Source organism: Ochotona princeps, chromosome 6 (assembly GCF_030435755.1).
Source record: "Ochotona princeps isolate mOchPri1 chromosome 6, mOchPri1.hap1, whole genome shotgun sequence".
Lineage (NCBI taxonomy): Eukaryota > Metazoa > Chordata > Mammalia > Lagomorpha > Ochotonidae > Ochotona > Ochotona princeps.
In genome coordinates, this window is record NC_080837.1 from 17,910,064 (window position 1) to 17,934,634 (window position 24,571).

General features: G+C 39.9%; 1 protein-coding gene across 12 annotated transcripts in view; it reads left to right on the forward strand.

Moving 5' to 3' along the window:
* Positions 1 to 24,571, forward strand: part of HERC1 (HECT and RLD domain containing E3 ubiquitin protein ligase family member 1) — a 206,775-nt gene that overhangs the window by 129,250 nt on the left and 52,954 nt on the right. For 11 of the 12 annotated variants that reach the window (XM_058665701.1, XM_058665710.1, XM_058665706.1 and 8 more), the window contains 6 exons: positions 6,865 to 7,104; positions 7,470 to 7,553; positions 9,385 to 9,905; positions 11,854 to 12,629; positions 16,275 to 16,473; positions 18,880 to 19,040. In XM_058665701.1, the coding sequence (XP_058521684.1) occupies positions 6,865 to 7,104; positions 7,470 to 7,553; positions 9,385 to 9,905; positions 11,854 to 12,629; positions 16,275 to 16,473; positions 18,880 to 19,040 (1,981 nt within the window). The remainder of the gene's footprint in view (positions 1 to 6,864; positions 7,105 to 7,469; positions 7,554 to 9,384; positions 9,906 to 11,853; positions 12,630 to 16,274; positions 16,474 to 18,879; positions 19,041 to 24,571) is intronic. The other variant, XM_058665708.1, reaches the window with a different exon arrangement.

A 24,571-nucleotide genomic window follows, 5' to 3' on the forward strand; every position in this document is an offset into this window, starting at 1 on the left:
GATTCTTACATGGGTTACAGGGCCCATGCATGTGAGCCATCATCTGCTTCCTCCTAGGTGCATTAACAGGAAGCTTGGTTAGAAATGGAGGACCTGGGACTTAAATACTCTGATACAGGATGCAGGCATCCAAAGTGGTGACAACCCTCAATGCGTGTCCTTGATGTTTTTGAGAAAGCCCTTTAGAGATTAAATGACCAAGATTTTCACTGAGAGATGGTCACATAATTATCTTCTGCCTGGCATGTACTGAGAATTTTAGATTTCTGAAAGGAAAGCAGGTGGTTAGCGTAAGTTGTAGGGTTTGCACAGTCTGTGCACAATGGAGCTAACCTTATCAGTTTGTGAAAGTTTTTATCAGTATAAGGAACTGCTTTTTTATGCCAATAAAGGCCAACATTGCAAGCAGGCCTTTCTGAGGATGGCAGTCTCCCCTGTGGTAATTCCATTTTTGATACTACCTACTTCCTTGGTCACAGTATAGTCATCAGTAGGACCCAGAGCCACAGAATGAGACCAACCTGGACTTTTAACCTTCAGTTATTCCTTTTAAGGATTCTGAACTTAACCAGTTAAAACCAGTTTCATTAACCATAAACAGCTATCTTTGAAAAAACTGGCTCCATCCTTAAGTTTTTGTGTTAACGTTTAAAATTTGGCTTCGGCATCAATTTGATACAGCAGAACTCTAGCCAGTGTCGAGCCAAGGAAGTATTATGGCAAGATGCACATACAAACTATACTCCTGTAGGGTATATATGATAGCCATAGAAGCAAAGAGCTTAATTTTTTGGTGTCTGTATTTATTTACACTTATGATGGTATAGGTTAACATGGCTCCAGTGTAGCATGCCACTTGTGGGACTTACTACTTCTGTTCCCAGTTCAGTCTGAATAATTGAGTTTAGTTCTTGGTTTCGAAAGGATTGTCCAAAGGAAGTCAGTTTTACAAGATTGTGTTGTCTATGTGAGTGACATCTGTGTCAGACGTTTGGAGTTTAAATTCCAGTCCACTCACAAGTGGTGAAGTGTGAGGAAGCTATAGCCCACTAACGTGGTCTTCTTTTGCAGCTTGATCAGGATGATTGCTTGTAAAGTTTCAAAACTTCAACATTTTGCACCAACCTTTACTATATTTCTAGATATGTTAACCACAAAACAGAGATGTTTTTTAAAATTTTCCTTTCTCTGCCTTTAGATCGAGTTTCCTCAACTACCCAGTAGTGAATTTAACGTTTATGGGGCTAATTGAGGTGGAGGTTGAATAAGCCCCTGTAGTGAGAGTCCATAGCTGGCTTGAAGAAAACAGCTGGAGTGATTCTTTTCTTCTTTATTTAAAGCTTTGCTCCAGCCCTGTGAACTGATTGAACACTTTCTTGCCTCTTGGAGGAAGGAACGAGAAGCACTTACAGTATTTTTTTATTCTACCCAATGCTCCCCATGAAGATTTCTTTTTTTTTTTTAATTATCTTTTAATAATCTTATTTAGTTGATTAGGGAACAAAGTGTCAAGGGCTACAGGGTGAAAGTGGGTAATACCATTGTTTCCACAGCAATATCATTTTACCCTGTATCTGGGGTGAGGGAAAAAAACAAAGGGAAAAGCCCCACCTAACCTCCCACCCATCCCAGATCCCCAACGGGAGGTACGCTCTGATGGTCCTGCTCATACAGTTTTGATTGTTCATCAGCTCTGGATTGCTGCCAATATCTCAGTTCCAATCGCAGTGAACCCTATTCGGAATCCACTGGCTAACAGTCTCTTCATGGTTGGGGTTCTAAGATCAGCAGTTCAGTTGGAGGGATCTCCAAAGAAACTTCATCTGAGATGATCCCAGGCCTGATTCTTGCGCGAGTTTGCTAGTACGGAGTCCAACACCATCTGTCACGCCAATCAGCTTATGCTCACGCTGGTCGTTGGGATTGCTGGGTTCGTTCTGTTTCCAGCCCTGTCTTCCTCGTGAACCAGCGGGTGTTGTAGTCCAGTTCGATCCTGCCCGCGTCATACTCGGTCCTCACGCAAACCAGTTGGAGCTGCAGCCTAGTTGGGGTGACTCTCCATAACCCCCACCAGTTCTGCCCCCTACCCTGGTTCCAATGGTTGCCAGTATGCACCGCAGGCTTGTCAAGTCTGTCCCACATCCTGTTTAGCTCTCGCACGTGTCGATGGGCATTGAAGCCCAGCTCAACCCAACCAACCTACTATCCAGCCCACACACCTACTGGCAGGTGCCCTTCTGTACAGCCACCCCTGCCCCTGTCCTGGTGTTCGTGCTGTCCAATGAGAGTGGTAGCCCCGAGGGAGGTGCCCACTATTTCCCTTCTAGGCCACACTCACTCCCAGATTATGAACTCTCCAGGTAGTTCTGGCATTTGACTTGACAGAATTAGCTGCAAGTGCCAGCCTCTACCACCTAGTACTGCGGCTAGCCCAACCAACCCTCACCCACTCTAGTTTTTGCTTGCACCAGTCGAAACAGCCCACTGTGGCCCTTCCCTTATCTAGCCCACATGAGTCCCACAGGTGTTACAGCCCTGCCTATTCTGATCTGCCCCCATCCCGACCCACACTTTCCAATGGAAGTAGTTGTCCAGCAGGGGAGCCCACATTCCCCTGTCAGCTTTGCCTCCTCCCCCTGATTATCACATGTGCTGTTTGGGCGCTGCAACCACATCTGGTACGGCTCATCTCACCTTGGCATTCCTTATTGTGTACTGGTATGTGTCACAACCGAACCTGGGTTGACCCACACTCAGTTCTGGCACTCGGACTCACCAGCGGGTGATGTGAACAGGTTCAGCCTGGTCTGCCCCCATCCATGCCATGTGTATACCAGTGGGATAATTTCCATAGCCTGTTCTGGGCTGTTTCCTATTGTGCTTCTTGCGTTTACCTGCAGGGACTGTGTCTTGCCAGATGAGTTGCCCAGGCTCCTCCATCAGAAACTCTCCCATTGCCAGGTTTCATGCATACCAGTGGGTCCTTGAGCCAGCCCTGTTCAGTTCACCTCCTGTCCTAGCAGGAACAGTGGTGTTTCCTGACTGCTCTTCAACCCAATCTGGTTCTTATTGTTGGATGTTTCAACCCAGCCATGGCTCTTCCATACCCCCATACAGCTTACACATGGTTCAGTAAGAGCTGAGACCTAGCCTAGTCTGTCATACATTTCCCCTGGTCCTGCAGAGCACCAGATGGTGTTGGAGTCTGGCCCGGCTTGGTGCTTCCATTCCCAGTCCACACTTGTGCCAAGTGAAATTACACTCGTATCCTGATTTGAACGCAGCCCCATTTACAGCCCATGCGCTCATTGGTGGGAAACTCAACCCAGCTAGAGTATCCCCTTAGCTGCCCAGCCGGGCCTGTTCCCAGCCTTAGATCTCGTGGAGGCCAGTGGTTGCTCTGATTCAACTTGGTAGAGCCCCTCTCTTGTCCTGTCCCCTTAGACGCTGTTGGCTTAGCATCCCTGTCTTACACAGATCAGTAGGTGAAGGACCTACTTGGCATGACCTGTGCTCCAACCTGATTTCTGTTGTTTCTTATGAGTTAAGGTTTGTTCAGCCCTGCCCATTCTGTCCCCTTCCAGTGGCAGCACGGCCCACCCCATATCCTGTTAATGGATGCACTTTCAGGTGCTGCTGCCTTGACTTGCACTGACTGTTTTGGGTTCCTGCACCCGTGTGTGATGGCAGGTGGCATGGTCACATCTAGCTTAGGCCATCCCAACCCCAACTTGCGAACTAACCAGGGGAACTTGTATTTCCACAGGGTTGGGCCTACACAACCCCATAGAGTCTACCCCCAGACCAAGTTCTCTCACATGCTGGATAGAGTCTTGACCCTGCCAAATGTGACCACTCCACCACTCCACCAAACAGTTGGGTAATGGTACCCATCACTGCCAAAGAGGCCCCCATCCATAGCATTGGTGTGGGCTGGTGTGTGACGATCAGTGATGTTTTAGGCAAATGTGACATTTCTGTATTCTGAATTGGGTTGGTGTATCTGACTAACCGTAATTGTCTTCTGGGTACTTCCCTCCAAACCACCAGGTCTCAGTCCCCATGCATGCCTAAAACTTCCATGACCCTGTCACTGGGGATCACCCAAGATTCACTACTCACCTACACTAAAATTGGACTTAGTCATGGGTGTCCCCAGGCAGCAAACATATCTCAAAAAACCCCAGAGTTTACCGTCAGGCGGCCAGCAGGCAAAGCCTGACACCACATGGTGCACTGGCCGCCCTGGGGGAGGCTGAGGACTCGTTCACTGCCTTGTGGTAGTGTCTTTGGCATGAGCCCCCAGCATTGGGTCCGACCCAGCGGGGGCACCCCCCACAGCCGCCACACTGTGAAGAGCGGCACTTGCCCCCAAACCCAAGGACCGAACCCCTGCCAAACTCACCCAGCCGCCAGATATTAGCAGCTGGGCGGAGCTAGGAATTTTAACCCAGTTCCCAAGTTCCCTCATGGTGCAGTTACCCTGAGGAAAGAGCTCTCTTGGGTCCTGGGTGAGGCCGAGGACTCGTTCACTGCCTTGCGGCAGTGTCTTTGGCGTGAGTCTCCAGCATTGAGTCCAACCTGGCAGGGGCACTCCCCACAGCCGCCACACTGTGAGGAGCCCCCAAACCCAAGGCCTGAACCTAAAGGTTTCTTAATCCTTTCCCTTCTCCCCCCATAGACAAGAGAAAAAGTAAAACCTAATTTTTATTTTTTGTCTTATTCGTATCCTGTTTTATAGCAATGTTGATGTCCTTTCTTTTCCCACCTGAAAGAGAATGACTCAAAAAAATTTTTTTAGTTACTATTTCATTTTATGACACAGTTACATAGGCTCTGGGATTCCCCCAGACCCTTCAGGAGCCCTCCCCCATATTGATTTTCTACATATTGTTACAGCAGTACAGCTCATAGCCAGTCATAATTCCATCATTGTGGGCATGGAACATGCAGAGCGTCCAGCATTTTATTGTCCAGATAAGTTCAACAGTTTCATTGGGAGACCATCCTTGATCTGAAAGTAGAGCTGCAGAATATCATCCTCTCAAATGAAAACCCATAACAAATTCAACTACAGGAAGAAACATGGAAACATGGAAATTTACAACATCATGAAGTTAATTGACATGCTACTGAGTGACCAGTGTGTTAGAAAATGCAAGTTCTTAACCACATCCTGTAAATACTTCATTGACATTTGAATTTTAGTTTATACATAACCAACTCCTGTAAACTTTAAAATGGTTATAGGTTACTATTCAGCTGTCTTGTGTCTTTTTTTCCCCCTCATATTTATATTTAGCAGCTGATAGTATTCAAGCATGATTTTACTGCGTGAATTTTAGGATAATCCAAACAGACTTATAACTCTAACAAGCCATATGTTAATGATTGAGGAGCAAAACAGTTTTAGGAGGGGTGCGCAGAGAAATCTTCAATACCTGAGTGAGGAGTAACTGATCTTTGTGTCCTACCTAGTGAGGTATATGAGAGTCCAAGCTGACTTATTCTTGTCTGTTCTAAGCTTTCTTTATTGGTCTCTTTCTCCATCTAATCTAGTTTTCGGGCTCCAGAGTGACCCTGATGGTAACTGCAACAGAGGATGGGGAGGAATGACTCAGATTTTACCCAGTCTTCTCTGTTATCCTAACTTTACTTAGTAAGGGCCAAAAGTAACAAGGGTATGTAGCAAGCCAACTGTCCTGTGGTTAGATCTATCATTTCGAAATTTCATAGGTAACTTGTACCTCTGGCCACCAATAGCAGCTTACCGTATATTTAATGCCATGTGTAACACTGTAGCCACCTGAACAGGGGAGTTTATCTTAGCCTAGTCCATCCTCGGTACTCCTAAATAATGCCCTAACTGTGTTCTAATGGCACCAATTCGTTTTGAAAATCTCATTGCTACCACTACCATGTTAAGAGTTCCCAAGAGCTCTGTAATGTTCAGAGACTTGCCAGAAGCACTCATAGGGCTCAGCATATGGATGTACTCATGACTGAGATTTATGGAAATGGTATAGTAAGGATACATACTCGGATGGTAAGACAAGACGCAGATGAAGTATGGAAGCACCTTGTGCAGGCTTCCTTATGTTCTCTGCCTTCTGTAGGGAGTTTTTCCCCACCACCAAACTGCAGCAAGCAACAAGGGTGTGATGTTTTTGGAGAAGCCATTGGAAAGTCAGAGCTGAAAAGTTAATGGAGGCTAGTTGAGTAGGTACTTCCTACCCTGAATGAACCAATATTCTGGCTTTCATAGAAGGGAAGCAAGTATTCATGATAAACCATGCTATTTTTATTCAAACATTCTAGGCCATAGAAGTTTTATGTTAATGTAATAAACTGTCAGTCAAAATCTCAGATACTAGAGAAAGCCTAGTGCTGCTAGCGGGCCTTTTTTAAAATGGCAATCTCAGACCTCCTGCTGTTTTAACTCTTAAATGGGAGAGAGTAATTAGGAAATGAGCATAAAGAATTGAAGCCTCTCTGTGTATCTGCCTTTCCAATAAAAACAAATCTTTAAAAAAAAACAAAAAGAATTGAAGCTTTCCATTAACAGTTTTCTGGACTAGCTGTACTTCCTCATCTTCATAATCCAGTTGTAGGCTAAAATTGTTTTTACTAACATAGTATTCAAAGGTTATTCTAAATGTTTTGAAAAATGACAGATTCCTTTTGAAATTGTTATAGACTGATGAAATTATTTCAGTTTTATGTTATTGGTACTTAGGCTCAAAAGAAACTTAATGTTTCCATAAATGCATAAATATTATTCATAAACATACTCTGCAGGATTGTAGTTAATTGTGCATAATCAGGTTTCTAAAGTATTAATGAGCATTGTTACTTTTATTTCAGTTTTACATTGTGAAGGAAAACAGAGGTAATGAAGGCACGTGTGTTGGAGTTTCTCGCTGGCCAGTACATGACTTTAACCACCGCACTACCTCGGATATGTGGCTCTACAGGGCTTACAGCGGCAACCTCTATCACAACGGAGAACAGACACTGACCTTGTCCAGCTTCACCCAAGGAGATTTCATTACCTGTGTGTTAGACATGGAAGCCAGGACCATTTCCTTTGGGAAAAATGGAGAGGTACTGCAACCCAATCACAAGTATTTCTTGTTTTTATTTATATTCAGCCCCGTTTTTCAAGTGCTGATTATCTAGCTTGTAGATTATCCACACTGCTTTTCTCTAATATTTTCTGCTTCTTGTAATACTTAATCAGCACTAAACTACAGAAACATAGTAAAGACAAAGTTAGGATTTTTTTTTTTTCGGTCAAGTGAACAAATTAGGATCATTAATTACCTTGCAACTTTTCCTGGTCATTAGCAAAATTGATTAGGATTTGACTCTAATAACATTGGCTATATCTCACGGTGTTTTGGATTTTAATGTGGCTAGATATTAGCAATTAAGAACTTTTATTCCCTTTTTTTCTTGCCAACCCATAGGAACCCAAGTTAGCTTTTGAAGATGTGGATGCAGCGGAGTTGTATCCATGTGTAATGTTCTATAGCAGCAATCCAGGTGAAAAGGTAAAGCAGTCTTAAACCTTGATGCTTTAAGTATGAACGGTATTTGTTTAATTAAAAAAAAACAATATTTGTTATCATTGGGTAGAGATTTTAGTGTAATGAGCTTTTTCCAGCATTAAAAATACTTGACGTGGGTAATTTACTTTTTGTAGAAGAATAGTTTTATAAATCATTTTTTCACTGTGTTAAGACACTATTTGGTATTTTGACAATTTGAATATAAGTCAACTTGCAAACATTTGCAGAAATGATTAGAAGTAGTTGGGATAATATGGCTCATTGCACTCAGGGAGAATTTTCAGTCCTTGTAGATGGTATAAATGGGAATCCCGTAATAATAGTATTAAATAAATATGTTCTAAATATGGTCTAATTAGTCTAAAACTCAGAGACAAACTTCTTTGTGATCACTCTGTGCTGGTGGTGGGTTTTTTATTACCCCATCCTTTTTCGTGAGAATCTAATGTAGATTTGGTGTCTGATTTTACTGATTTCTAGTTACTTTGTAGTGAAAACGATTTAGGGTACAACATGGGTGATTTTTCTTGAATGCTAAATTTGGTAAATTCTAACCATGAAAATGACCTTTTATCCTATGCTCTTCAATATGCTTCTAAAAATGTGAAGGAGTTATATAGTTTAAGGCTTGGCCTTCAAGAGAGAGAGGTACTGGTTCTTGAACAGCTAAACAATAAAGACTGAGCTGGAAAGAAAGTAAACAGTTCACCCTGTGTCCGATATCATCCCTTGCCCTGATGGTGTTGTAGCAGCCCAAAATAGCTTTTTTTCTGTTCTGGTGAAAATGGTGGTATGATATTCTCCAGCATCTATGAACTATGAAGAAATTATGAATTTCTTCAGCCTTAGACTGTGCGTCACTAATTACATTAGCACTATACCAATAAGTACTTTTAATATGCCAGAATTTCATGTAATTTTTTAAAAGATTTATTTATTTTTATTGTAAAAGCAGATATACAGAGAGGAAGAGAGAGAAGAAGATTTTCTGTCCACTTGTTTATTCCCCAAGTGGCCGCAACAGCCAGGACTGAGCTGATCTGAAGCCAGGAACCAGGAGCTTCCTCTGGGTCTCCCATGTGGGTGCAGGGTCCCAAGGCTTTGGGCCGGTCTTGACTGCTCCCAGGCCACAAGCAGGGAACTGGAAGGAAGCCAGGCTGCTGGGACATGAACTGACACCCATATGGGATCCTGTGTGAGGCAAGGACTTTAGACACTACGCTACTGCGCCAGGCCCTCATTTAATTTTTAAAATAACTGTAAGAAACAGATACTACTTTAATGTCATTTTTTTTCAAATGAGAAAGCTACCGAGGTTTAGGGGAATTAAGTAATTTCTCAAGGCTATACAGAGTTAAGATTTGAGCTCAAGTCTCACTGCTTTCTTGGATGTCTTGTTTGTAGTGTTTGTGCAGGTTGGAAATATCACAATTACCTTAGGGCCTCTTGTCTAACAGAAGATGGTCCATGGCTTACTGTGGAGTCTTGACTATGAATGTGAGGCATTTTGAAGATGAAATTCAGTCAGTCACATACACCTTGATCTGTGTCCTTCTTTTAAACAGTCCTCATAGCTGTGGAATTCAGGGGCTCTGGAAAGTTTAAATGATATGACAGATTATTCCAGAAGACCATAATGCTACTTGTCTTCAATAAGTCTGTAACCTTGTTGGGGGACTGCTAATTATAATACACATATGTTCGAAGATCAAACACAAGGTCAATGTGAGATTCCATAATGTTTGAATTTATAGTGATGAAAGAGCTAGGGAGAATATAATTACACATTCTTACCCTGTTTTCTTATGTCTAGGTGAAAATTTGTGAAATGCAGATGCGTGGCACGCCACGAGATCTACTTCCAGGTGATCCCATTTGTAGTCCAGTAGCAACAGTGCTGGCCGAGGCCACTATTCAGCTTATCCGCATCCTTCACCGAACTGACCGCTGGACTTACTGCATCAACAAAAAAATGATGGAGAGGCTACACAAAATTAAAATATGCATTAAAGAGTCAGGTCAGAAGCTGAAGAAAAGCCGCTCAGTTCAGAGCCGAGAGGAAAATGAAATGAGGGAAGAAAGGGAGAGCAAAGAGGAAGAGAGAGGTAAACATAATAGGCATGGCCTTGCTGACCTCTCAGAGCTGCAGCTGAGGACTCTCTGCGTAGAGGTGTGGCCTGTTCTGGCAGTGATTGGAGGAGTGGATGCTGGTCTTAGAGTTGGAGGCCGCTGTGTTCACAAGCAAACTGGGCGTCATGCCACACTGCTGGGAGTGGTCAAAGAGGGCAGCACATCTGCTAAAGTCCAATGGGATGAAGCAGAAATTACCATCAGGTATGATCTGTTGAGTTATATTTTAGCAAGTGATAAAATAGGCTGCTATCTAAGGAAAGAATTAATTATGTAATTTAGGTGAGCTGTCAGTTAATTTTCTTAAATATTTTCTTTTCATAGAGCTCAGTATTACATATTAATTTCATAAAGGAATATTTTTTTGAATCTGCTCTTTGAAATATTCGTGATTTTCAGTCACTAATATTTGCAAAACATTTAGTGAATTGTTTGGAAATTTTGTTTTGTTTACGGAAGAAATGGTAACCTCACTATTTTAGGTTCTGAAATCCTTGATATTTTTCATTTAGCTTTCTACTTTTTGATCATTTACATTATACAGTGGGATAATGAAAAGACAACTAGTTGATTTGTTTGTGTTTTGTGTGTTAGGAGGGTTTTTACTATATGATGAGAGCATGTGAATCACTAAAATTACGATTCTTATGTAATGGGAACAGATTTTGGGTTATCTGTAATTTTAAGTTTTCTTGCTTTTTTTCCTTAAACCATGTAATTTTATCCTCTCAATGAACAATATTTGGAATAAATATGAAAATTAAGCTTATTTGACACTAGGAATTTAAAAGAATTTAGACGTTTTTTGCAATTCTGATAGGATTTGTGTGAAGGAAGGTATATCAAAGATAAGTATGTTTGTAAGGGGATTAAATTATTTAGTGATTTTTTAAAATGTAATTCTAAAGATTGAAAATACAGTGGCATCCCAACAAGTTTATGGCAAATAGAATTACCTTAGTTAGGTGCAAAAAATGTTTAAGATTTGTGTATAGTTTTTAATTAATCCACATTTGCTATGAGCTTTTTGAGGCGTGCTCACATGAAATTATTTCTGTTATGTAAATATTATATGGCCTAACATGACTCCTATAATGTTATATCAATGTAACTTGGAACAATATCGAAAAACAGTGATTCTTAGGTTTTTTTTTTGAAGTATTACTATTTTAAAATTCATGGAATAGCATGAACTTCCTCACTTGTAAAATGTACATATGTAATGCTTACATACAATTGGAGGGGCTAATGAACTGCATCTTCCTCTGACTCTACCAAGTAAGAAACCAATGACAGTGTCTACCTTCTCTTTTGTTCTTTGCTGTATTTCATAAAGGATTTGTGATACCTTGATAAACACATACAGTATAGCAAAATGAGTTTAAAATTAAAAGTAAAAATAATGAGACAAAGGCAAAGTAAGGTTAGAAAGATTAACGTAAGGCCAAGGTTTAGGTTAATATGATAAAATATGGAAATGCCTGCTACAACTTTCCGTGTATTTTATGTAATTATTGTTGAACTGTAAATGTTATTGCCAAATATGAAGAATATGTAATAATATTTCTAGTTAAACCATAAATTAGAAGCATCAATTGAAGACTAAATACTAATAAGTAAATTTTTAAATGAATCAAAATCTTCTCTGAAATTGGCTGTATGTAGCCATTACTCATGTAATAAGGTAGACTTATTATTCAGATTTCCCAAATAGCTTGTACTAGACTACATTGGACCCATTTCCTGTTTTTAAGTAGTTATATAGCCACACCATTTGTTAGGTGCATCCGTGGCTGCCTTCATTCTACCATGGTGGGGTTGAGTTATTACAGTGGAGTCCACCAGCCCTGCAAAATCCAAAATGTTTCCTTTGTGACCCCTCACAGAATGTTTGTCAGCTCCTGGCTTACGTAATCGTAAATATTCTCATTTGAAAGCCATATACATCTCATTGTTTGGCATTTATCATCACTCATCTCCATTTTCTCATAATTTAGACTCATTTATCTCTGTTATGACATCTCTAGTTTGTGGAAGTTATTCTCTGTATTGTGTACATGATACATCTTATTTTGTCTACATTATTTTCTGTGCCTTCCTCCTGTCTTTCCCTCACTTGCTTCTTCCTGTGTCGTTCTGATCTTTATTAAAGCTTCCCAACTTTTTGGTCGCCTAGTGATACTCCCTTGTATAATCTGGAGCCCTGTGAACCACTGCCATTTGATGTGGCCCGATTTCGAGGCCTAACAGCATCTGTGCTGCTGGACCTAACGTATCTGACTGGCATTCACGAAGACATGGGGAAACAGAGCACCAAACGGCATGAAAAGAAACACCGCCATGAGTCTGAGGAGAAAGGGGACAGCGAGCAGAAACCTGAGAGTGAATCTGCTGTGGACGCCCGAACAGGCTTAACAACTGACGATGTCAAAAACCAGGGTACCATGAGCTCCAAATCAGAAAGTGAAATAGCTTCATTTTCTTTGGATCCAACACTGTCCGGAGTGGAATCCCAACATCAAATAACAGAAGGAAAAAGGAAAACTCATGAACATACATCCAAAAATCATGATATAGCCCAGTCAGAAATCAGAGCAGTACAGCTATCCTATCTCTACCTTGGTGCTATGAAATCATTGAGTGCTCTTCTTGGCTGTAGTAAATACGCTGAGCTGTTGCTGATACCAAAAGTTCTGGCTGAAAATGGACACAACTCGGACTGTGCGAGTTCTCCAGTTGTGCACGAAGATGTGGAGATGCGTGCAGCCCTGCAGTTCCTGATGCGACACATGGTGAAGCGAGCAGTCATGCGGTCACCCATAAAGAGAGCGTTGGGATTAGCTGATCTGGAACGTGCTCAAGCCATGATCTATAAATTAGTGGTACATGGGCTTTTGGAAGACCAGTATGGGGGCAAAGTTAAGCAAGGTATGTTCTCTGGGTGGTGTGTGTGTGCACTTGTGCATGTACTCTTGGAATTATTTATATGCAGTATCAATAGAGTGATATTCTGTAACTGATTAGTAAAATGTATTTTTGGTCAGAACAATTTTTATGTTATTTTTCCTTTGGAAAATTACCAGTTTTTAATCTTCCTAAGTTATTCCACCTTTGCATAGCCAATCAATTGTGTGTGTGTGTGTGTGTTTTAAAAGATTTGAACACTGGTGTTTTGGTGCAGTGGTGCAGTTTAAGTCTCAGCTTGCAATGCTAGCATCTCTTAAGGACACCAGTTCATGTCCCGACTTCTCCACTTCCAATCCAACTCACTGTTAATGGCCTGGGAAATCAGTGGAAGAAGTCCCAAGTCCTTGGGCCCCTCTACCTGTGTGGGAGATCTGCAAGATACTCCTGGCTTCAGTCCAGTCCAGTTCGTCATTCCAGCCATTTGTGGGAATGAATCCGCAGATGGAAGATGTCTCTGTTTCTCTCTCCTGCTGTCTATGTAACTTGCTTTCGAATAAATAAGTCTCTTTAAAATATTTAAAATATTTTTAAAAAAGAGATTAATCTTCCATTCACTGTTTCACTCCCCAAATGGCAACAGTGGTCTCAAAGCCAGAAGCATGGAACAACATCTTAGTCCCCTACGTGAATAGTAGGGACCCAACACATGAGACTGTTTCCCACTGCTTTCCTATTTGCATTATTAGCATGTAGCTGGATTGGAATTGGAGCAGCGAAGACTCCAACTCGCACTCTGTTATGGAATGCTGCTGTTGTAAGTGGTGTCCTAAACACTGTGCGATAACACCAGACCCCTAAACAATTATTTTGTTGCTTTTATGTTAACAGTCATCTATATGCATATAATGTCCTGTTTTAAGCATGCACATCACTAGAATTTGATCATCATTGTGGCCACCATTGGAATGCTGGCATTCCATATTGTTACCGATTTGTACCATTTGTGCCCCTATGCACCACTTTTGATTCAGCTCTTTGCTAATAACCTAAAAATAGCAGCAGGAGATGGCACAAGTGCCTAGACCCCTGCCACTCACATGGGACGCAGAATGCAACTTCTGGCTCCTGGCTTCATCCTGGGTCAGCCCTGTCAGTTATGGCTACTTGGGGAGTGAACCAGCCAATGGAAAATCTCTGTCTGTCTCTCCTGTCTATGTGTTTCTGACTTTCAAATAAGTCAATAAATTAAAAAAAAAAGGTGATCATCATGATCATTGTTAAATTTTGTAAAATTGAAATTTAATTCATGCCATGAAATTACCGAAGTTTTTATTGGTTTGACTCAAAATATATAACATTGTGATAGTTTCTCTTGGGTCTGGAATTTATCCCACTGCCTTGAACAGAGGAATTCCACATGAGATAATACAAAAGTAAAGGAACTTTATTACTAGCACGCTAGGATCCAAGTCTCATCCATCATAGTGGAGTCTTGACAAGGACCCCGACCATACATTTCACATAGTTCATATGGTGTTTTGGCTGCTGTTCTAGGAATGGGCCATTGATTATACGAGCAGGCATTGGCAAGATTTAATTGGTCAGTTTCTGTCATCCGTGACCACTCTGGTGGTCAGTCTCACTTATCTGTGCCCACCCCAGTGGTCAGCTTCTATCACCATGACCACCTGATGACTAGGGACCTTTCAAGTCTGCTCTGATTGGTCGGCTCTGTCAAGGGTATGTGGCAGCTCACTTTGGGAAGTGAGTGCCTAAATTCTAGGGACTGAAACTTAGGCCTAGCCTGTCTGAGGTCTGCCTGAGGGCCTGTCTTGGCTTTACCTTGGTTCCCATTGTAGCAAGAAAAGCTGTCATTACAGAAGCCAAACTTAGCTTTATTTTGTTTATTGCTAGACATTCATTTATTATTGAACTATTTCTTAATACTACTCCCTAATACTATTTCTTATTACTATCATTCTAGTACTAATTACCTACTGTTCGACACACTATTCTCTTGATTCATCTATCACTCAGCACACTTTAGTACTACTTAGCTCTTACCTTAGTTCCACAGTCTCACACTTCTTGGAGAAATTTTTTTTTTTAACTTTTTCCATTTGTTTTATTATATTTTTGACAATCTTTACATAGTTACTTAGGTAAAAAGGTTCAAGGGCTACAGGAAAGTGGGTAAGACTATTATTTCCACATTCTTTCATGTATATGAGGTAAAGGGGGATATTAAGGGAGACGCCTCACCCAGTTTCCCACCCACCCCAGGTCCCGGATGTGGGGCATGCTCCGAGGGTCTTGCTCAAGTGGTTTTGATAGTTCAACAGTTATGAGTTGTTGCCAATCTTGCCACTCCAAGCATGATGAAGTGGTTGAAGAATCCACTGATTGACATAGTCCATCTTAGAGTCTCCTTGGAGACATTTCAAAGTCTCCTTCTTTCATGGTCTGTATATATCATATAAGGAAACCTGTTTTCTCTTTCATCATCACTTTTGGGTATCGTACAAATTCTAAAATAAAAATGAGATTCATTCATCAAATATTTATTCAGTGCCCTCTCTGTTCCAGGTAGGTTTCCAGGTTCTGGAAAGGCAGCAGTGAACATGTCCTTTATGAACTTAGGTTCTTTTTTATCTTCCTTTTCTTCCTTCCCTTCCACACTCTCCTTCTTTACTTTTGCCCTTCCTCCCTTCATTCTGTCTTGTCTTAATAAATAAATGGACAGAAAGAAGGTGTGATAGGTGCGTAAGCAGGAGTGATAAAGACCAGAAGGATCATTTCATAATAATTCATTTAGCAAGCCTGAATTGACTGTCACTGTGGCAGTTCCTATTTTTGATTATTTATTTGTAGCCTCACATAATAGATAAGAAAATATGTAAGTGTCTTATAAACTTTTAGGTACTTTTACCATTTATCTTTTTTTTCTTTTTACTTTTAATTATTATTTAAATCTTATTTCTTGTACTCGTACTTTTATCTTTGCTTGTTTAGAGACTGAACAAAAGCACATCAAAATTAAGTGCTAAAGTAGTTTTAATTTGGGATATTATTAGATATCAAATGTAATAGCCAAAAGTGAGACTTTAAAAAGATACATTTAAAAAAAAAATTATATGAAAGGCAGAGTTACAAAGAAAGAGGGAGAGGCTGAGAGAGTTCCTCTATCTGCTTCTTTGCTCCCCAAAAGGTCACAGCCACTGGGAGCAGGAGTTTCATGCTGTTCTCCCATGTGGGCACAGGAGCCCATGCACTCGGTCCATCTTCCATTGTTTTTCCAGGCATATTAGCAGGGAGCAGCTGAAACTTGAACCAGTGCCCATACAGGATGTGGATGCTGCTACCGCTTAATGCACCGTACCACAGTGCCAGCTTCTGAGACTTTTTTTTTCTGAGGGAAACTAAAATTTTTAAAGAAACTTTAAAATTAAAAATGGGTGGCTGTGAAGGCTTGTGAAAGCACTGACAACAGAGATTAGGGTAATGTGTACTATAATGGATGTAAAATGTATGCATGTAACTTTTATCTTTTACATAGAAAGTGATACTTGTGAAATATGTCGAGAAACTTTAAAATTAGAAGTCTTCAATTTCCACTATCACTTTTGAAAAAGTAAATTCTTCTTTCTTGGCCTTCTTGGTTTCTAGAGGTTGATCAACAGGCTGAAGAAAGTGATCACGCCCAACAGGCACAGACACCAGTTACTACTAGCCCATCAGCCTCAAGCACTACATCCTTCATGAGCAGCTCCCTGGAGGACACCACAACTGCCACCACTCCAGTCACCGACACAGAAACAGTGCCTGCGTCCGAGTCCCCAGGAGTGATGCCACTTAGTCTTCTCAGGTACAGAAGCTCATCTTTAACATCTGCCATTTACTGCTACGTATGGTTCTGAGGGTGCCGTTCTCTTCTGAGTAGTGTGCCCAACTCAGTCCTAGCATTGCTTATTTTGCTGAAGTTGAAAATGTTCCTCAGCAGTTTAGTAACTTTCCCAAGGTCTCAAAGCCTGCTAGCAATGCCCCAAGATCTAACCATCTAGCAAGTAGTCTGACACACTGTCTCTCTGGGTGATTTGAGTGGAGAGGAAGGAGCTAAACTTCTTTGTACTTTTTTCCCTTTAATGTAAATACTTCTAATTTGAACATAATAGGACAAAGGAAAAGCTCACCTCCATGAAAATGATATTCTGTTCTCAGGTTATTTCCCCCTTTTTTTTTTTTTTAAGATTTATTCATTTTTACTACAGCCAGATATATACAGAGGAGGAGAGACAGAGAGGAAGATCTTCCATCCGATGATTCACTCCCCAAGTGAGCCGCAACGGGCCGATGCGCGCCGATCCGAAGCAGGGAACCTGGAACCTCTTCCGGGTCTCCCACGCGGGTGCAGGGTCCCAATGCATTGGGCCGTCCTCAACTGCCTTCCCAGGCCACAAGCAGGGAGCTGGATGGGAAGTGGAGCTGCTGGGATTAGAACCGGCGCCCATATGGGATCCCGGGGCTTTCAAGGTGAGAACTTTAGCCGCTAGGCCACGCCGCCGGGCCCAGGTTATTTCCCTTTTAAGCATAATTCTTTATACTTTTATCCTTACTGTAAGATCAAACAACTTTTCAAATAAAAGAGTGTGTTTTAAAGTGTTTCTTCAGCCAAACCTGTTTTAATGAATTCCAGATAACGTTTTACTTATTTAACTTCCTTTCACTTTATTTTAACAGAAGTATGCATAAATAAAATATTTTGCAAGAAGACCTATACAGAGAAACTTCTGTGTGAGGTCTCTTAACAATAACTTAAGTGAAATAAGGAAAGCAGAATGGTTAACCTCCTGCTTTCTTTCTTTTCCTCCTGGCCTTACTTGACAGGTTGTTATTCTGATTGTGTAGACCAACATCTTAGAGATTAGAAGAGGATGGTTCTTGTAGTGATTCTCAGTGTTTGTAGTGTGCAAGAACCACTGAGAAACTTTATAAACTCTGGGGCTATAACTCCTTGCAGGTCTGATTCATTAGGTCTGGTGGGACCCATAGTTGATTTGCTTTTTAATTTCCCTAGTGAATCTCATTCAATGGTCTTCAGCTCACTCTTTGAAAGGTAGTGTACAGAGTTGTAAAGAAGGTACACTAGTCCTTGTAACTTCAGTGGTCAGTCCCTGCACATCTCCTGTTCTTAGCTTTCCCAATTGAGGTACTTGTGTCCAAAAAAGAAGGAAGAAAAAAAGTAATAGGAAATTGTAATATGTTTTTTAACCTCTCTGGCCATTAGGGAATACAAGGCATTCATGAAACATATTTGAATCCTTGTTACATTTGAAGCTCGGACAAATGTGGGTATGAGTTTCAGCTGTAGAATCCTGTCTCCTTGCTCCTACAAGCATTCACCAGGCCTTCTGACTCTTTTTCATCAGTTGTACCAGCTTCATTTCCTTTTTACTGGCTGGGATTTGAATAGAACTGTGGTTGTTTCTGCATAGGGGAGTATTTTTTCATAGAAAAGAGATTGGGGAGTTACAGCTCCTTGTGGATGTACCATTGATCAGTTATTTCACTAGGTGAACGGTACCTTTTTGATGCTTGAGAAGTTCTTCATTTGGTACAAATCTAAAGAGCAGTCAGTGAGTATCTTCTTGAACTTCGTTCTCTAGTCAGTGTCCCTGCTTAACTTGAGAGGGCCTGCCTCCTTTATGCCTATTCCCCTCTGTGCAATTAGCGTATTCCCCATGTTGTATTTCTCAGTTGTGCTGGGTGACTGAACAATCAAATTTTTTTCCTTCCATAAGTTGCCTATAAAATATTGCATTAAATCTTTGTGGTTAGTTTCATGGCTAGCAAGTAAAAGTTTCTATTACTTATCTTTAAAAGTCTTCCTTAGTATCTAACTTTATATATCAAAATGCAAGTTTTATCTTAGTATTGTAGTAGAACAACTCCATGAAGAAGGCATTTTTCATCTATTTTTGTTAACTTCTGTGTCCCCCCCCCCACCTGCTGCATTGTAGACATTTTGTTCAACAAGTAGATGATATTGCTTTATTACTTTTGTGGCGAAATTACTATATGATTTTTTAAACTGAACAGTCTTTCACTCTTCTCACACATTGAATCATAGCTAATTTGTACGACCATCCAAGTTGTGTATTTTTCTGTAAAAAGATTGTGAGATATATATATATATATATACATATATATACACATACATATACATACATTGCCTCATTGGATGTTTATACTAACCACTATTATTTTCTTAAAGGCAAATGTTCTCTAGTTACCCAACTACCACGGTACTCCCCACACGTCGTGCACAGACTCCTCCAATATCATCCTTACCAACCTCTCCTTCGGATGAAGTAGGAAGGAGGCAAAGTTTAACTTCTCCTGATTCGCAGTCAGCAAGGCCAGCTAACCGCACAGGTGCGTGTGCTCTCATGCACTATTATACCCAAACCTCTTGACATTTCATGTGTTTGGGACTTTATTACATGGGCCCCTCTCTTCTCATCAGGGAAGGTGAAGCAGAGATTTTTATGATGGGAAACTGCCCCATCAAACTGAGCTATCTGCTCCACTTTGAGGCTATAGAATGAATGATGGCTATTTAGAAGAAATAATGTATACATCAGTTGCATTAGCTTTTTCTTCATTCATAACATAAGCATTCTTACTGTATAAATTTCCTTGTATACATTTTTATATAACCCACATGAGATGCTGTGTTTGCATTTTCCTTTGAGAATTCTAATTTGCCTTTGTTACTTTCATTAGCCTATGACTTATTTGGAAGGGTATTGTTAATTTTCAATATTTGAGGTTTTTCTACGTATCATTTTGTTACTGATTTCTACTTCTGTTGCCATCATAAAAGCTAGTTTGTAGAATTTGAGTTCTTTCAAGTTCACAGAAACTTCCAGTTCAATGTGTGGTTTCTTTTGGTAAATATTCCATGTATTCTTGGAAAGAAATACACTATTGTTGGATGGCGTGTCCTACAAATTATTCATAGACAAGTTGGTTAATAGTACTATTTCAGTCCTATCAATTATTGTCTAATTGTCTTACCAATTATTGATAAAAGATAGTGAAATTTCAGAGGATAATTGTGGAATTATCATTTACTCTTTACTTTCTCAGTTTGGTTTAATATATTTTAAAGCTCTGTTACAAGCATTTATGATTCTTACGTCTTTAATGAATTGACTTCCTTATTATCTGGAAATGACTCTGTCAATGATAATATTCTTTGCTGTGAAATCTGATTTCTTTTATAATATTTTTGCCATTCCTTTTTATTTTTTTAAGTATTCTTAAAAAATTGTGTTTTTTCCCATTATTTTACCTTTAACCCATTGGTGTTGTTTATGTTTAAAGTTTTATAAAGGCAGCCTATAGTTGAGTCTTGCTTAATTATGTCTGATTTCTTTGCCTTTTTTTTTTTTTTTTTGAGATTTATTTTTTATTGGAGAGGCAGATTTTTGCAAAGAGGAGAGACAGAAAGATCCTCCATGTGCTGGTTCACTCCCCAAATGGCTGCAATGGCCAGACGTGAACCGATCTAAAGCCAGGAGCTTTGAGCTTCTTCCAGGTCTCCCATGTGGGTGCAGAGTCCCAAAGCCTTGGGCCGTCCTCAACTGCTTTCCCAGGCCACAGGCAGGGAGCTGGATGGGAAGCGGGGCCTCCAGCATTAGAACCGGCACCCATATGGGATCCTGGCGCGTTCAAGGTGAGGACTTTAACTACTGTGCTATTGCATCAGGCCCTTTCTTCCCATTTCTACTTTGTTTTTATTAAGTGAGTATTCCTTATTTATCTGTATTATCACTTTTATTGGCTTATTATCTCTATTTTATAATTTGGAGCTTACTTTTGCATTTATGGTATACATCTTGAGTTATGACAGTCTACCTTCAAATTATATTGTAATACTTCATATAGTGAAAAAAAATCTTACACTAGTATGCCTTTATGTCTCTTTGCTCAGCTTTCATGCTTTATGTTGTCATGCATTTAGCTGTTTTATGTATGTATATACACATATATATATGAAAAGCCCCATAATGAACTGTTACTCATTTTGCTTACTTTTTATTACTGTATTTTTTATTCAGTAGTTTTTTTCCCTCTAGCTTATCTGCTATTAATTTTATCCAGTCAATTTTCCATTCAGAGACTGTTGTTTTCATCTCCAGAAGTTTGAGTGTTTTTTTTCTTTCCTCCTTTTTTGCCTTTTTAACATGCTTTGTTTTTCCTGCATTGTACTGAATATGTGGAATAATAGTTGATTACCATTATTAGCAACAGTTTTGTTCTAAGTAGGAACTCTGGACATGGAAATAGAAAATGCTAGACTGTTGCTTTCAGGGGAAATAAAACGTCAAGTTCCTGTGAGTGTCTAATCACGTTTTTGTCAACTAATACTATATGTATATATTCCTGTTTTGAGTATCTTTCTGTTTAAAGATACAATACTTAGTATGCATTTAATATTTTATAATGTGTAACTTATAGCTATAACATTATAATGATTCATGCTTGACCTGTGTTTTCTCCATAAGACATTATTGTAGCTTTCTTGTGCTTGTAAACACTAAGCAGTACGTTAGCACTGTACTTGGGGGACATTTTAAACAGCAAAGTTACCAACATAAAGCACATAAATGCAGTAAATACCCCAAGTAGACTGTGAAATGGGTACTTGTTTAAAGTATAAAACCTGAGATGAGACAGAGCATTACCTTGTTTGACCTTGGCTGGGAAACTTTTTTCTTGAGAGACTCAAATTTTTTACTACCTTACACATCTATAAAAATTACCACAAAAGCATGTAAGTGGAAGGTTTATGCCATGGTATAGCAGGTTAAGCAAGCATCCTATGTGGACACAGTTCAGATCTCAACTGCTCCTTTTCCAGTCCAGCTCCCTGCTAAGAATGCTCTTGGGAAATCAGAGGAAGATGGTCTAAGTGTTAGGACTCTTGCCACCCATGTTGGAGACCCAGAGGAGGTTCTTGGCTCCTGGCTTTTGATTGACATAGCTCAAGCCATTGCAGCCTTTTGGGGAGTGAATCAGTGGATGGGAGGTTCTCTCTTTCTTTCTCTCTAACTCTGCATTTCAGAGAATTTTTTTTTAAATGCACATATGTATTGATTTTTAGGATTATAAATAAATTTTATTTAGTAGACAAATTTACAAACATAGAATCTATGAATAATGAGTATCAACTATTTATAATACCTGTTTATTATCTTTCTTCACTGTATCATCTGTCTCATCTCTTTTTCTGTTAATTGTGTTTTCTCTTCATTTTTGGTTTTTTGTATCCTTGGTAATTTGTTATTGTATACCAGATACTGTGAAATTTACCTTGATGGAATATTTTGTTTCTTCTTGACACCCATAACTCTTTTACTGTAAGGAATGTATTCCTGGAATTTCTGTGGGAGTCCGTGCTGCCTGGCTTGTTCATTGCCACTGCTTTTTGATATCTGGCAGTTCTGGAGGCCACAAAGTATCATCTGCTTGGTGGTCTACCCTACTGTGGCCAGGGCCTGGGGCTGTGCTGTTAGAGCTCATCATCCTTATACAGTTTCTACTTGCTAGCAGCTGGTTGTGAATGCCCTCAGTGACGCACTGCAGCTTGAACACAGTGCTTGACTGCTTGGTGTGTCTGAAGGTGGTTCAGATGATGAGAAGCATTCCATGCATTCCATCTTCTCTTGCCTGGCCTATGTATTTTTAAAATATATGTGTGTGTGTGTGTATGTGTATACACACCCACATATACATACACACACCTACACACCCCCACACTTTAATTTGTTCTGGGATACAGCAGTATTTTTACTTGGAAACAGTTTAATCTTTTCAATCCATGCTTTTAAGCTTTGTTAAGTGGAACTGGATTAACCTTTAATGTAGGGTAATTTTTGTCCACTATGAGTACCTGTCAGCATCTGATGCATTATAGGGTTTTTACTCTGATTCACTGTAAATCTTCCCACCCCAGTGCCAGCTCCTTCTGAGTTTTCTCAGAACCTAGCCTTGGATATTGGTGGTATCAGCTGAAGACATGGAGGAAGAAGGGAAGCCCTTGCACATTTATAGAGCTCTTCTGGGCAGCTCTCACCTTCCTATCGAGTATTCTCTTTTCTGGAATTCCACCCTGTGAATTCTAGCTACTCTCACCTCTCCCTGAGTTCTCAGTTTTGTCTCCTCAGCTCATAAAGGCCACTGAGTTTAGTTTGGATTCATCGTTCTTATTCTGTAGCAGTAGATTGAAACCAGGATATGACTCACCCTTTATGTTTCCCTCATTCAGGGATTCCTTTCCTACACTGCTTGTTGTCTAACATCTGATAACTATTGTTAAAATAGGTGATACATTGTCTTTTTTCTGAAAGTTGGATGATTTCTTTTATTTCCTCATGCCAGAAGCAGAGGTCCACCACTTATATCACGAGTGCTGTTGCTATGGCAGTTTTTAAAAGCAGAAATGAGAGGTCTAGTGTTCTTCCCTCCTTCTTTGCCTTGTTTCACAATTAGAAGGAGCCTACCTAGGTAGGCGTTCATGCCAGTAGCATTTGGAAGGTGGACGTCAAGCCAGATTGGAGTGGACTGAGTTCCTGGTGTGGAGGAGAGTAACCTGGCTTAAGTGTGTTGGAGTCTGAGTCGGATGAGAAAATGGTCAGGACCAGATATCAGAGCCCACCAGGGTAAAGACGCTACCTAGTGACACTTTTTACTGAGAAGGCCTGGGAGTAGTCATTCTTCAATAGCAACAGACACACTAGTACCTCAGCGCTGTCTCCTGAATGCCATTCTCTATTAAAAAGAACCCAGACATGCTGGTAGAGGTTACTGATTTCAGAGATGAGTGTGAAATGAGCTTGAAATAACTTGTACTAGAGTCTAATAAGGTGCTCGGATAATGATGGATTCATGCCTCAACTAGATAGAGGAGGTGTCTAGTCAGCAATCTAAGGTTTGAGAATAAATAATGGTAGTCGTAGTAACAGATAATAGCCCATTAACTCAGTAAGAATCTGTATGTCCATACTGATGGTGAAAGGAGATACGTTACCATAGAATGAAATGCCAACTTAGAAAGAAATGATACTATCAGTAAACTGTCTTTTGTGACCATCATAATTCTACCAATTTATAAATGAATGTTAGTAAACATTTATTGAGAAATTCTGTATTTTCATTTTCTTATAGTGCCTCCACACAGACACTTTTATTAATTATTAGTTATAAAGGTGGTTTGGGGTTGGGGATAATAATAACTTCACAATGAGGAAAGCTGGCAAATCTCAGAAAATCACTGTAGTATTCCTGCCAGAAAAACATATCCTTCATCTCACACCAAGGAAACATCAGAAAACTTCAAATTGGGAAGTATCTTATAAAATAAGTGTTATATAATTTTGACTGAAGAAACTTGACAATTAAGGTGAAAGATGTTCCTAGACTGCATCTTTTGCTGTAAAGAACATTATTGGGGCATTTGATAAAACGAGGATGGGTTCCAAATTAAATGACAATTGTTAATTTCCTAATATTATTGATTATATTGTGGTTGTGCAAGAGAAAGTTCTTATTTGTAGGAGCTATAAACTAATAAATTTGGGAGAGATGAAGTAGCATGTCTACTGCATTCCAGTAATCTAGGGGGAAAAGGGCTCTTTGATTATTCTTGCAAATTACTGTAAGTTAGGAAGTAAGTAGTAAGTTATTTCAAAACTAAAAATTTTAAATAATTTTTCATGAGGTTTTTTCTATATTACTAGCAGGGTTATCTTGCGAAGAATTCTAATATGGTAAAAAAAATTCATCACATTTATACAATTAGCATATTCTCAATGGGGTAAAATGTTGTTACTTGTAAATGACATCAGTAAATTAAGGGTACTGTGAGAGCACTTTTCTTCATGGTATATTGTAATATT